The sequence below is a fragment of the Carassius auratus genome, unplaced genomic scaffold (assembly GCF_003368295.1).
Source record: "Carassius auratus strain Wakin unplaced genomic scaffold, ASM336829v1 scaf_tig00027845, whole genome shotgun sequence".
NCBI classification, from domain to species: domain Eukaryota; kingdom Metazoa; phylum Chordata; class Actinopteri; order Cypriniformes; family Cyprinidae; genus Carassius; species Carassius auratus.
Genome location: NW_020525632.1, coordinates 316886 through 331572, shown reverse-complemented (window position 1 = coordinate 331572; position 14687 = coordinate 316886). Strand labels below are relative to the sequence as shown.

At 39.6% G+C, this 14687-nt stretch overlaps 1 protein-coding gene across 6 annotated transcripts in view; it reads right to left on the bottom strand.

Moving 5' to 3' along the window:
- The window catches only part of LOC113079370 (membrane-associated guanylate kinase, WW and PDZ domain-containing protein 1-like), a 141858-nt gene that overhangs the window by 17590 nt on the left and 109581 nt on the right, over nt 1-14687 (bottom strand). For 5 of the 6 annotated variants that reach the window (XM_026251619.1, XM_026251621.1, XM_026251623.1 and 2 more), the window contains exons 14-18: nt 9422-9683; nt 6581-6672; nt 6133-6325; nt 1602-1895; nt 1122-1325 (exon numbers count right to left, since the gene is read on the bottom strand). In XM_026251619.1, the coding sequence (XP_026107404.1) occupies nt 1122-1325; nt 1602-1895; nt 6133-6325; nt 6581-6672; nt 9422-9683 (1045 nt within the window). The remainder of the gene's footprint in view (nt 1-1121; nt 1326-1601; nt 1896-6132; nt 6326-6580; nt 6673-9421; nt 9684-14687) is intronic. The other variant, XM_026251622.1, reaches the window with a different exon arrangement.

Sequence of the window (14687 nt, the reverse complement as noted above, 5' to 3'; positions counted from 1 at the left end):
GAACGAGACCGGGTTTGTCCCTTCTTCCCCTTCGGGTAGGCCAATAATTCATAAACTGCATCGCCTGCTCCTATTTTCCTGGTCATCTATCTTTTCCAGGGCCGCATCAAGCTTTTTGTTTCCTTTTCGTTCAAGTCCGGGGCTATCTCTTGAGACCATGTCTTCCACCCCCGATATACGCATTTCAGCTTCAGTGACTCGGTTCTTCATCTGCTCGACATGTGTCACTACCGTATTCAATTTCTCTAGCACTGGATCAATCTTGTTATCCAAAGCTTATCGACGCCCGCCAGGACTTCTGCTGTTATTTTCTTCACAAGTGTGTCCACTTTCCCAGACTTCAGCCGTCAAATGTAACACATCAGCAAGGCAAAGCTGACGGCTATTTGCAAAAATGTGCTTTGATGCGCTTGTTTGATAACTTGTGGTCAAAGTGCCACTCAGCGGTCAAAAGCTGCAAATGCACTTTGCAGACGTGGCAGAATGCACGGTGGTAGAAGTATCATATTGGTTGGCCTCCTGCTGTACATCATTATGCCATTTCTGTCATTGAACATGTGCAGAAACTTCTAGTTTCAGTTTGTTTCCTCACAATCTGAATGAAATATCAGTATCATGTGACTTCTTTATTCAGGCTGTGCTACTAGATTACAAACAGACTTTCAGGCTCTATGTACACGCAGCTACTGCTTCTCAACAGATTTGTTGTAAATGCAGTCATTCATTTATTTTGGAACTAATTATTATGGACTTATCAGTTATGAGAAAGTACAAATCACAGGAGGTTAGCATGGAAGATAATGCTACTTCTGAAGCCTTTGCTACAGTTCCTCAAAAGAAACGGAAGTATTTTGTTGATTCCAGGTCCAGCAACCTTGCCATCATAACACTCAACTGCCATCACACCTATGTGCACCAAATTATTCCAGAGTGCTTGAGGAGAACATGAGGCCATCTGTAAAAACTGTTGGGCGTGATAATGACAGAAACAAGAAAATCCACACAGGAATGGTGCAGAAAGAAAGAAATTAAAGGGCAAGTGGAGATATCAGTTCAATGCGAGAAACCTCTGCAGCATTAATGTGTCTAATGATGATTTTCGGCAGAAGACACAAACTCACCGTCTCCGGGTATGATGCACAGCGTGACAGTGTTGCCGGCCTCTTTGATGAGGTTGACGATGTCAGAGTGCGATTTGTTGGTGATGGAGCAGCTGTTGACCGCCAGGATACGATCACCCACCTTCAGCTTCCCGCAGCGGTCTGCTGGACTGCACTCGATGATTCTGCCTATTTTATGGGGCATGGCCGCACATGTGTTTCCTGCTGTGTTTGTGTGTGTATCACAATTCAGATGAAGAAAAGAGACAAAAAAAAGTAAATTAAGCTTTCTTCTATTGTCAAGGAAAGCCTGCCAGTCTTCAATGAGAATTTGAACACAGAAAATCAAATAATAGTCATAAATAGTTAAAAAGGTGCAGCTGGTGGGTTTACATGTGTCTTCTATTCTCAGTTCTCGCTCTCTCTCAGATGTGTGCTGACCAAGCACACGTACTGCATGTCTGTGTCTTAATCACACTCATTCACAAGAAAACATCATACCAAAGGTAGTGCCCGCATCAGGCCGTGACACGGATGACACGATCACAAAGCCGAAGCCCTCGTTCTCGGCACGCTGGATTTCCACGTCGTAGGGCTGCAGGGTGGCGGGCGTCATGTTGACAACAGTGCTCCCGCTGCCGCCGCCTCCGCCGCTGCCGATGCCGCTGGTGCTGCCGGAGCCCGAGCTGACGGTGTTGAGTGAGTTCTGGCTGCCCTGCGGCGTGCGCTTCTCCTGCGTACTGCTGTGGTGAGATGATGCAGGAGACGGTGGCACTTCCACCTCCCCCTTGTAAACTAAACAAACACACATAAGCTTGACTTGTCAAGAGACGTCTGTACAAATAAATCTGCCTGACTTCTCATGTGAGTCTGTGAATCTATGAAATGCACTTTACATGTGCTCAGTATCTCACAAGGTCAACATCAAGAATTCAAATATACGATTTAAATTATAGGAAAACTGACAAACTGTGGTTTAAATCGCTTTCTGTCTTGCATATTATCTCTCAAAATTATGGATTTAAAAAAAAAATGTAAATAAGTTGATGCAACCTCTTATTTACAGGCAAACATTTGACTGTTTGGTGGTCTACTGAAATTATTAGTTGTGCATGATCTAATTTATGTTAATAACACAAATATTCACATTTGATTGCATACCTTTTGTGCCAAAATAGGGGCCCAAAAGTTTGTGACTTTGCCCTATTTTTTTCCTTCTTCTAAACACCTCCCAATCACTATTCTTGCAATCAGTTCCCAGAATTTCAGTAATAAAATTGTTCATACACACACATCACCATGAACATTTACAGTAGTGTACTGGGCAGTGGTCTAAGAAAACAAAAACAAAAACAAATGATCTCTCGGAAGTCTCTCTAAAGTGTCAATGAATTTACCACACAACCTTTTGGTAATTTACGTTCTCCCAAAATTCAACAAACTTTGAAATGTTAGTGTGTTAATAATGTGACTTTGTGATTACAAAATTTGTAAATACTACTTTCAATATGAACAGGCATCATACCATTTCAGATTTCAACATGTAGTTATGGTTTAGGATTGTTGCTTTGGGTCTTTGCTTATCCTTGAAGCCTTTTTTTTTTTACTTATGTTTAACTAAATGGGCTCAAATAATAATAATAATAATAATAATAATAATAATAATAAAATGAACCATTTTCAAAAGAAAGTGTTGATGCATTTTAAAGGGTTAGTTCACCCAATAATCAAAATTATATAATTAATAACTCACCCTCATGTCGTTCCAAACCCGTAAGACCTCCGTTTATCTTCAGAACACAGTTTAAGATATTTTAGATTTAGTCAGAGAGCTCTCAGTCCCTCCATTGAAGCTGTGTGTACGGTCTACTGTCCATGTCCAGAAAGGTAAGAAAAACATCATCAAAGTAGTCCATGTGACATCAGAGGATCCGTTAGAATTTGTTGAAGCATCGGAAATACATTTTGGCCCAAAAATAGCAAAAATTACTACTTTATTCATCATTGTCTTCTCTTCCGTGTCTGTTGTGAGAGAGTTCAAAACTCTGCAGTGTAGTGATATCCGGTTCATGAACGAATCATTCGATGTAACCGGATCTTTTTGAACCATTTCACCAAATCGAACTGAATAGTTTTAAACGGTTCACGTCTCCAATACGCATTAATCCACAAATGACTTAAGCTGTTAACTTGTTTAATGTGTCTGACACTCCCTCTGAGTTAAAACAAACCAATATTCCGGAGTAATTCATTTACTCAAACAGTACACTGACTGAACTGCTGTGAAGAGAGAACTGAAGATGAACACCGAGCCGAGCCAGATAATGAACCAAAGATTGACATACACATAGATCGATTACAAAACTATACAGGTATTCAAGGGCAGGCTCTAAGATGGTTTAGATCCTACCTGTCTGATCGCTACCATTTTGTTTACTTAAATGGGGAATCATCTCATTTATCATCAGTAAAGTATGGAGTGCCACAAGGATCCGTCCTAGGTTACCTACTATTTTCAATATACATGTTGGCCCTTGGTAATATTATTAGAAAATACGGAATTAGCTTCCACTGTTATGCTGATGATACTCATCTATATATCTCAACGAGACCAGATGAAACCTCTAAATTATCTAAGTTTACAGAGTGTGTTAAAAATGTAAAAGATTGGATGACCAATAATTTTCTCCAAGTAAATTCGGATAAGACAGAGATATTAATTATTGGACCAAAAAACACTACACAGAATCTTGTAGATTACAATCTGCAACTAGACGGATGTACTGTTACTTCCTCTAAAGTCAGAAATCTGGGTGTTATATTAGACAGCAAACTGTCTTTTGAAAATCATATTTCCCATGTTATAAAAACTGCATTCTTCCATCTTAGAAACATTGCCAAGCTACGAAACATGTTATCTGTTTCTGATGCAGAAAAGCTAGTTCATCCATTTATGACCTCTAGACTGGACTATTGTAATGCACTTCTAGCTGGTTGTCCTTACCAGGTCAAGAAAATATGATCATATTACTTCAATTTTACAGTCTCTGCACTGGCTACCTATTAAGTTCCGTATCAGTTACAAATTATCATTACTTAGCTATAAGGCCCTAAATGGTTTAGCTCCTGCATACCTAACTAGCCTTCTACCACGTTACAACCCATCACGCACCCTAAGGTCACAAAACGCTGGACTTTTGGTAGTTCCTAGGATAGCGAAGTCCTCTAAAGGAGGTAGAGCTTTTTCACATTTGGCTCCCAAACTCTGGAATAGCCGTCCTGATAATGTTCAGGGTTCAGACAAACTCTCACTGTTTAAATCTAGATTAAAAACACATCTCTTTCACCAAGCATTTGAATAATGTATCTTAAATTGTGAGTGTAGTTGCATCTGATCAAATGCACATTTTTATTCTTTAGCTTGGGTTAAACTAATTAATTTTACTTTGTTGGATCAGCAGCTGGATCCAGAGCACCTGAGAAAAGATGATGCTGACCCTCAGAGGACCTCAGATGATGCTAACCCTGAATCAACAAACAGAACTAACAAATATTGCTACAAGTGAGACTGAATCATATAATAATAATAATAATAATAATAATAATAATAATGTTCATCATCTGGCTGACTACGTCTTGTATTAATTTTTCTACAAATCCTGTCATACGTGAACAAACTGACAGTCACCACTTATAAGCTATTACTACATATTGTAGAAACATAATTTTCTGTAAAGTTGCTTTGTAATGATTTGTATTGTAAAAAGCACTATACAAATAAACTTGCATTTAATTGAATTGACTTGTTCACGGGTGAAGAACCGTTTCTGTCAGAGGCGTCCGATTCGTGAACCGAGGAGCTGATGATAGTGCGCATGTGTGATTCAGCGTGAAGCAGACCGACACACAGAGCGTCTGAACTGAACTGATTCTTTTGGTGATTGATTCTGAACTGATTCTGTGCTAGTGTTATGAGCGCAGGTAAACCAAAGGCTTGAATCAAGGGCAATCATCACCAATGACATCATTACGCTGAGCGCAAAAGAACCGGTGAACCGTTTTTTCAACTGATTTATTGAATTGAACTGTCCGAAAGAACTACTGGTGATCAGAAAACCAATGCAACCGGTTCTTGACCTTGAGAACAAGTCAATCTTTCATTCGTTATCTGGCTCAGCTTGGTATTCATTTTCAGTTCTCTCTTCACAGCAGTTCAGTCAGTGTTTGAGTACATGAATTACTCCGGGATATTGGTTTGTTTGAACTCAGGGGGAGAGTCATCCACATTAAAAAAGTTAATGGAGACGCAAACTGTTTTAAATGATTCAGTTTGATTTGGTGAACTGGTTCAAAAAGATCCAGTTACAACGAGTGATTCGTTCGTGAACCGGATATCACTAAACTGCTTTGTTTTGAACTGTCTCTCACACAGACACGGAAGAGAAGACAATGCTGAATAAAGTCATAGTTTTTGCTATTTTTGGACCAAAATGTATTTTCGATGCTTCAACAAATTCTAACGGACCGTCTGATGTGACATGGACTACTTTGATGATGTTTTTCTTACCTTTCTGGACATGGACAGTAGACCGTACACACAGCTTCAATGGAGGGACTGAGAGCTCTCGGACTAAATCTAAAATATCTTAAACTGTGTTCAGAAGATAAACGGAGGTCTCACGGGTTTGGAACGACACGAGGGTAAGTTATTAATTACATAATTTTGATTATTGGGGGGAGTCATCAGAACAATATCATGCAGTTTTTCTTTTGATATTTGAGTAAATGGGAAGCCAAATATATATTAGTGGTAGTCTCCCATTCACTGCTATAGAAGTTTACTCAACTATGACGACTTCCGCTAATAAGAAACCTGGAAATGTGGAAAAGATTGGCAGGATTTTAAGCATGTTACACTCTAGTGTTCTGTAGTGTTAAGTGATGAGAAATGAAATAGAAATACAAAAACAGCAACTACAAAAACTTCATCAAAATGTAAATCAAACTAGAAAAAGAAATTAAAACTGTGTACCTCCATAAGTAGTTTTGCGGCGGACGGTGAGGTTGACGTGACCCTGTTTAGCCGCCTGCTGCATGAGCTGCACCACCAGCTGATGAGACTTCCCCACCACCGCCGTGCCATCCACACAGATGAGCTCGTCTCCAGAGCGCAGACGGCCGTCCTCGTCCGCTGAGCCATACTTCACTATGTGCCCTATGTAGATCTGCCATACATTTCATGTGAAGAACACTGGTAAGTAAGACAGCTCTTGCATGCTGTAGACGGTGACATAAGCCAGTTGATGTACATCACTGCCTCACTGTGTTTCTCTTATAACTGGACCCTGTTCTCCATATCACACTCGAGTGATTGGGACAGACTTCAGTATTAGTTACAGTTCTTATGGTTGCCGACCGAAGGATGCATGTATATTTGCATGTGTGTGTGTGTGTTTGTGTATGTGTGTTCTCTGACTCACCGGTTCTCCGGGTTCATTTCCCCCCAGGATCCGAAAGCCAAAGCCTGTGTCTTTCCTCCAAAGAAAAATGTCTTGTTCTTGAGAGTCTGGCACTGAAAATAAATAAATAAATAAGTTTATTTGCTAGCATGTCTCCAAGTAAAATATTACATAGAAGATACACAAATACATTGCAAACTCCCTACCAGTTTTAAGACTTCTATTGTTAAAAAGCCTATATAATTTCACAAAGCTCAGCTTTACAAAAGATACATTTTTAATACAAAAATGTACACACATTTCTCGATAATGACTGATGGTGCCGCAAATGGCAGCCGAGGATCATCGCTCTTCAGTTGTTTTAGTTCATTTTTCCTGTTTTTTGTTTTTCATACTCAATCAGTTTCACCAGGGATGAACTATTGAGCATTTGACAGAACACACCACAAAACCTCCTACCAGTTTTTGATTATTGTCATGTTTTGTTGAAAGATGTTGGTGGAGCAGCGGCACTGATCAAGCACTTCAGGACACACAGATGGGGAAGTGAGCCAGCAAGCTCAGGAAGCATCGTCCATCTGACAAATGTCCGCTCTCAACCCAAGAAAATTGACAAACTTTTTCTGCTCTTCCAGACAAATAAGGATTTCTCACACTCTGCTGCTGTGTGTTACACAGAAACCTGGCTGAATGACGCCCTTCTGGACAGCACTCTCCATCGTCCTGACTTAGGTACAGAAACACGTTTGTTTGTTTAAAATAGAATGTGTACTTCATGCTTACATCAGTTGGTATATTTATACATACATAGGGGGAAAGAAGAAGCCACCTTATACATTACATGTACACACGTTCCTTCATGTACACATTCTGGTATGGTCAAAATTAGCCCCTCTCCCTGTGTCTGTCATATGATCCTACATGTTCATGCAGACTTAAACTCATGCAGCAAAACTTCACAAATAAATATAAATAATATTAAAATAACAAAGTTTCAATAACAAACTCTAATAAAGCAAATCTCTCCCATGAACTACCAAAATACAGCAATCATGTTACAAGTCCCACCAGAGACAGCAATATATTTGAACATTGTTACACAGCAATAAAGGATGCATATCACTCTGTTCCACAAGCCGTTTTGGGGCTCTCTGATCACTGCCTTATACCAATCGTACAAGCAGAAACTTAAATCTGCTAAACTTGTAGTGAAGACTGTAAAGAGCTGGACCAACAAAACAGAGTGGGCTTTAAAAGCTTGTTTTGACCTCACTGATTGGAGTGTTTTTGAAGCTGCTATCACTGATCTGGACGAACTCACAGAGACTGTAACATCCTATAATAGTTTCTGTGAGGATATATGTATTCCTACCAGGACTTATTTAACATTTAACAATGATAAGCCATGGTTTACTGCAAAAACTCAGACATCTTTGTCAGGCCAACCCTAACCCTAACCCTAACCCTGAATAAAGAGATAAGAGTGGCTAAAAGGATCTATGCTAAAGAGTTGGAACACCATCCCCCTGCACTGAGGTGAATCAACAACTTGCTAATGACCTGAATGAATTTCATTGTAGATTTGAAACCCCCTACACCCATTCTGACCATCTCTCTACACAACCGTTAAAGGTCCTTTGACATGAAAATTTCCCTTTCTGAGGTTTTTTAAGTTTCTAGAAATTTTAATCGGTGTAAATCGAGATTTTGCTATATTTCTCTCCCTTTGAGAAAATGGAATCAAGTGAATCAAGCCAGTGACTAAACGATCAACTTCACGTTGTTTCTCTTAGTAGCATGAAACAAAACTGTTATTTAAATTGTGATTTAACTACCGAGAGCGATCAAAGAATGCTCCCTTTATTTTTCCGGAGCCGTTACACATCGCGAAACAGAGCATTCAAGCCAGAGGACTAATGTCAGGATATAAAAATGCTTTTTATTTCTAAATTTTAAATGTAAAAATCATACTAACAATATAAATACACCTAAGGAAACATTAAAAAGCATTTAAAGAAAAGGAAATAATCCATGTCATGGGACCTTTAACACCTCCTGTAAGGATTATTGGTGCTCCCCTGCCCACCCTTCAAGAACTGTATACATCCAGAGGGAGGAAAATGACTCAGAAAAGGACTCTGGATCCCACACATCCAAGTTAACCCCTTGTTTAACTTTTGCCACCTGGCCAGTGCTTCAGAACCACAAATACAAGGACAGCCAGACACCAACTAGTTTCTTCCCCCAGGAAATCTACCTCATGAACAGTTAAATGTTCCCCACTTATGCAATAAAAATGTGCAATAACCTTATATTTATTTGTTACCACCTCCATCCTAGAACATCCATGCATCTCACTTTATTCTGTTCCATTATCATCTATAGCACAACTGTTCATACAATTTATTTATTTTGCAATATTTTTTTATTTTTTTTATTTTACATGTGTGTATTTTTTATTTATTTTTGTCTGTGTGTTGTCTCTGTGCACTGGAAGATCATGTCACTAAAACAAATTCCTTGTATGCGCTAGCAAACTTGGCAATAAAGCTCTTTCTGATTCTGATTCTGAACAGGACTGACAGGGAATTGGCACTATGAGTGGGAGCCTTCAGGAGTCACCCAACAATCTGACACCAAACCGGCCTGTGTGTTCAAGGACATCTACTGCAGTACATCCTCAAATCATACTGGCATAACCTTTAAAACTAGTCATACACATTAGACATCAAGAATGCTGGGGGTTCAATTTAATGCAATATATGTCATCCGTAGGACACCAGAATGCAGTGTGCTTACATGGAGTCTTGCTCTTCAAATACTCTATAGTCATGTGTATCTGCTTTTTTCCAGACTACTCACCACGGCTCTCGTACATACTCCTTGACTGTGCCCAGATTTTGAAGGGGTCTGGTTTCTTCTGGAATGTCCCGTTGGCTGCAGAGATGTCAAAGGGGGGAAGGACGGGCAGCGGCTGGGTGGGAGGAGGTGGCATGGGTGGAGGGCCCCCCAGGGTGTCAGCGGGCACTATGGGCTCCGGGCGGCTGGGCGAGTCTGTGTGTGTGCTGCGGTGACTGCATATGCTGTGCTGAGAGCTGCCCTGACTGTCCTTCCTTTCCAACTGCTGAGAGACACAGAGATTCAAAGGTTTACTCTGTAGGACTAGTTAACTAACAAAACTGTAGTCATAATTTACCAGTTGTCATGTTATTTCAACCTAACATTATTTTTCTTTTATTTTTCTTTTTTTTACAGTGGAACACAAAGGGCGATATCCAAGGCAAATGATATACAGGACAGTGCCACACTTCCAACACTACAATAAAGTAGTTTATACAAATTATTCTGAAGCCACACTTTTGAGCAACAGACCAAAAATGAAGTTGTTCACAGACAGTTGCATATGTCACAGTGGAGAATCTCATTCACGCTTGTGTGTGTCACACCTGTGAAGCAGTGGTACATGCAGGGGCGTAGCCATCTTTTCGGAAGTCAGGGGGACAGAAATTATATACATACAGTGGGTATGGAAAGTATTCAGACCCCTCACTCTTTGTTATATTGCAGCCATATGCTAAAATAATTAAAGTTATTTTTTTTTTCATCATTACTGTACACACAGCACCCCATATTGATAGAAAAACACAGAATTGTTGACATTTTTGTACTTTCCGTACAACACCGCCACAGCATGATGCTGCCACCACCATGCTTCACTGTTAGGATGTATTGGACAGGGGATGAGCAGTGCCTGGTTTTCTCCACACATACCGCTTAGAATTAAGGCCAAAAACTTCTATATTGGTCTCATCAGACCAGAGAATCCTTCAGGTGTTTTTAGCAAACTCCATGCAGGCTTTCATGTGTCTTGCACTGAGGAGAGGCTTCGTCGGGCCACTCTGCCATAAAGCCCTGACTGGTGGAGGGATGCAGTAATGGGTGACTTTCTACAACTTCCTCCCATCTCTCGACTGCATCTCTGGAGCTCAGACACAGTGATCTTTGGGTTCTTCTCCTCCGATAGCTCAGTTTGGCCGGACGGACAGCTCTGGGAAGGGTCTTCCCAAACGTCTTCCATTTATGGATTATGGAGGCCACTGTGCTCTTATGAACCTTAAGTGCAGCAGAAATGTTTTTGTAACCTTGGCCAGATCTGTGCCTTGCCACAATTCTGTCTCTGAGCTCTTCAGGCAGTTCCTTTGACCTCATGATTCTCACTTGCTCTGACATGCACTGTGAGCTGTAAGCTCTTATGTAGACAGGTGTGTGGCTTTCCTAATCAAGTCCAATCAGTATCATCAAATACAGCTGGACTCAAATGAAGGTGTAGAACCATCTCAAGGACGATCAAAAGAAATGGACAGCACCTGCTAAATATATGAGTGTCACAACAAAGGGTCTGAATACTTGGGACCATGTGATATTTCAGTTTTTCTGCAAAAATGTCAACAATTCTGTGTTTTTCTGTCAAAAAAAATAAATAATAATAATAACTTAAATGATTTTAGCAAATGGATGCAATATAACAGAGTGAAAACTTCAAGGGGGTCTGAATAATTTCCATTCCCACAGTATGTGTGTGTATATATATATATATATATTAGGGCTGTCACGATATACCGGTATTGACCGTGATATTCAAATAAACAATTATCGATATTGTGTTAATTCAGTGTATGAGGATATACCGGTATTAGTGATAACCGCAATATTTAAATGAACAGTTCTCTTATGATGACACCACATGTAAATACTTGGTAACAGTAGCTGGTTGAGTGCCCAGGTGGCAGTATCGTGATTCTGCCTCATGTCCTGACTTTTTTCTAGTCTTGAGGCGGGATCATGACAGACCCGTGTTTTGTGTACAAGCACATGGCCTTGTCTTTGGGCCATGTGCTTGTGTTGTCTCGTCCCCTTGCCCCGCCCCCTTGTTATCCTAGTCTAGTCGTGATTGCCTCATCTGTGCCACCTGTTGTGTCTTAATTAGTTCTCCTATTTAGATCCCCTAGTGTGCTCTGTCTTTTGTTGGTTCATTGTTATTGTTTCCACATTGTGATATGTGTTTCTACATGTTCCTGTGAAATATTGTTGCTCTTGGAAGAAGACGTTGTGAGACCTGTTATTGTTTATTTGTAGTAAGTGTTCTTGTGTTTCGAGTCTTTGTTTATCGTGTCTACCCAGTCTTGTTAAGTTATTTAGCATCTGCCCTAGTCATTGTTTTCCCCCTCGTGGGTTTTGTTTTCCCCTTTTTGTGTAAATAAATCCTGTGTCTTGTGCATTCCTGTCTGCAAGTGAGTTCCTCCTTACCCTCCACATGACAGCTGTCACACAAGAAGACACCGCACTCGCAGCTTCTCTGAGGAGAGCTGTGTTCATCAGAGTTATTATTTTACTAGTCATAGACTAGGAAATATTATATAACCTATTAACAGCGGTTTTCTGTGTTCATACTTGAGCAAAGGGTGATTATTTTAAGAAGTACCGTGTTTTCTTTACTCGTCTTATTTTTGTATTTGCAATCAATACGGCCTGTGCAGTAACCCTTTATTTCTTTCTTTGTTCAAATCTATGAACCGTTACACTACAAACGGATTTTGAAAAACTGAGCGACCACATTGCTACATTAAACTCTGTAAAATGTTAAGTTGGTCGCAGTGCCATGCACTTAATGCCTCATCTGTGGTCATTCTTCAATAAGATTCATTAGTTAACATTAGTTAACATAAATAAATAACATACATAATAATTAACAATATTTCCACCGCGTGTTCATGTTAATTTCAGCATTTACTAATGCATTGTTAAAATCACAAGTTGTGTTTGTAAACATTAATGTACCATGAACATTGAATAACTTGATTTTTATTAACATTAACAAAGATTAATAAATTGTGTAATAAATGTATTGTTCATGTTCGTTAATGCATTAAGGTTAACAAATGGCATCTTATTGTAAAGTGTTACCATTAATATTTATTCATCATACTGTTGAACTTGACAGTATTTTCTCTCTTGTTATTTCATAAGAACTTCAAAGAAGACTGAGAAAGCCAGAGTCTTGTGCCCTGCGTTTATCAGTATCAATATTATGCTCGTTGTGTGAAAAAGAAAAACTCAAACAAAGTAAAAAATAATTTGATATCTTCCCCACCCAAAGGTTTCTATAGATATCACGATATATCGACATTGTGAATTCTTATGGCCACAATAACCATGATATGAAAAATCTAATATTGTGACAACCCTTATATATATACATTAGTGGTGGGCATAGATTATTATTTTTTTTTATCTAGATTAATCTCACTGTGATCTTAAAATTAATCTAGATTAAAATGGCTCATTCGAATTCTGCCGAAGGCATTCAGAATATGTGTGTTACCCAAATAAAATTGACAAACAGTAAGTCTTTGAGAAGGGGTTTATCAAGCTAGGTGGTGCATTAGAAAAGGGGCTCATCTCCTGATTCCAAAATGCATCACAAAGTGCTTGAAAAAGCTGTAAACTAATTCCACATTGCACAAGGTGCAAACAACCTTACGCCTGATTCACACCAATGTTTATGTTTTAAGTTTGTAGGTGTCAAGGTACAGAAACCAAATAATTAAATGTAAAATAGCACTGGATCTTCAATGTAAAAATGAAATATACAATCAAATCTACATTTATTCAGACACCTTCAATATTTCTCACATTATTACAGTTTTGCTATATATATCAAAAATTATATCTGGTTTCTGAATAATTTTTGGTTTGACTGTTAAAACTACAAAGTAATTCATTCAAGAGCGGTGAGTGATCTTCATTTTCTTGGATTAACATTACAGCAGTCAGTCGCTAAATTAGGCGCGGTCCCTTTAAGAGACCATAAACGCATCCAATAGTGAAGTGAAGTGAAGTGAAGTGAAAGTGACATTCAGTCAAGTATGGTGACCCATACTCAGAATTTGTGCTCTGCATTTAACCCATCCGAAATGCACACACGCAGAGCAGTGAACACACACACACTGTGAGCACACACCCGGAGCAGTGGGCAGCCATTTATGCTGCGGCGCCCAGGGAGCAGTTGGGGGTTCGATGCCTTGCTCAAGTGCACCTCAGTCGTGGTATTGAAGGTGGAGAGAGCTGTTCGTGCACTACCCCCACCCACAATTCCGTCCGGCCCGAGACTCGAACTCACAACCCTTCGATTGGGAGTCCGACGCTCTAACCATTAGGCCACGACTTCCCCGCCAATATAATACACATCCCATTTTTTTCCTCATCTGTTTACTTTCACTTCAGAAATAACTCACAGTTTTTTCGAGCATAATTTCCAAGGTGAATAATTTGTATGTATTTGTCTGCACGAGCAAAAATAAGCAAATTCGATGTTCAAGTGTTCTGAGACGCCATTCTCTGCGTGAGCCTTTTTGTGCGCTTGCGTGTGCTTGCGTGTGCCTCAAATAAGGACAGCTACAAGTGTATGCACTATTATTATATTTTATCGACACGAGTGCCTCAAAAAAGGACTTCCACTGACTTACAAAGATACATAACAGCTACAACTGTATATGCATTACTGTATATGTATATACTTTATCGACACAAATTGATAGGTCAGACAGCAAACAAACAGCCACCCACAAAAAGCCTGTGTTTATATATATTTTTTCGCAACTTGTTCTGAGCAGCGCTGCTTATTTCCCCATTAATCCACTCCTCAAACAAGTGCGTGCCAGGTAACTTTTCAGACAGAAGAAGGTTTTTTGCATCCCTACAAGAGATGCACCTCAAGCTTCAATCTTTAACAAACAGCCATGTATATCGGTTCTTACAGTCTCTCCACTGCTGGCTGTTCCAGTTTAATGGGAGAGAGGACTCGGAGCAAGAGGGGTTAGGATAGTGAACGGTGTAGCAGTCGATTCTGTTCCCCTTTACGCAAACATACTACAATTCTTGCGTAGTTGCCGAGTTACTATACGTACGATCAGAACTAGCGTGCGCAAGAAGCATGACTGGATGTACGGAAAGTCAAATAGTTAAAAGTACCGTCCCAAATCCTAAACTTGAAAATAAATTTAAGACGAGAGGTTTTTCAACTTGAAATGTAAAAACATAAGACAAAAATAACGGAACAACTGCAAGA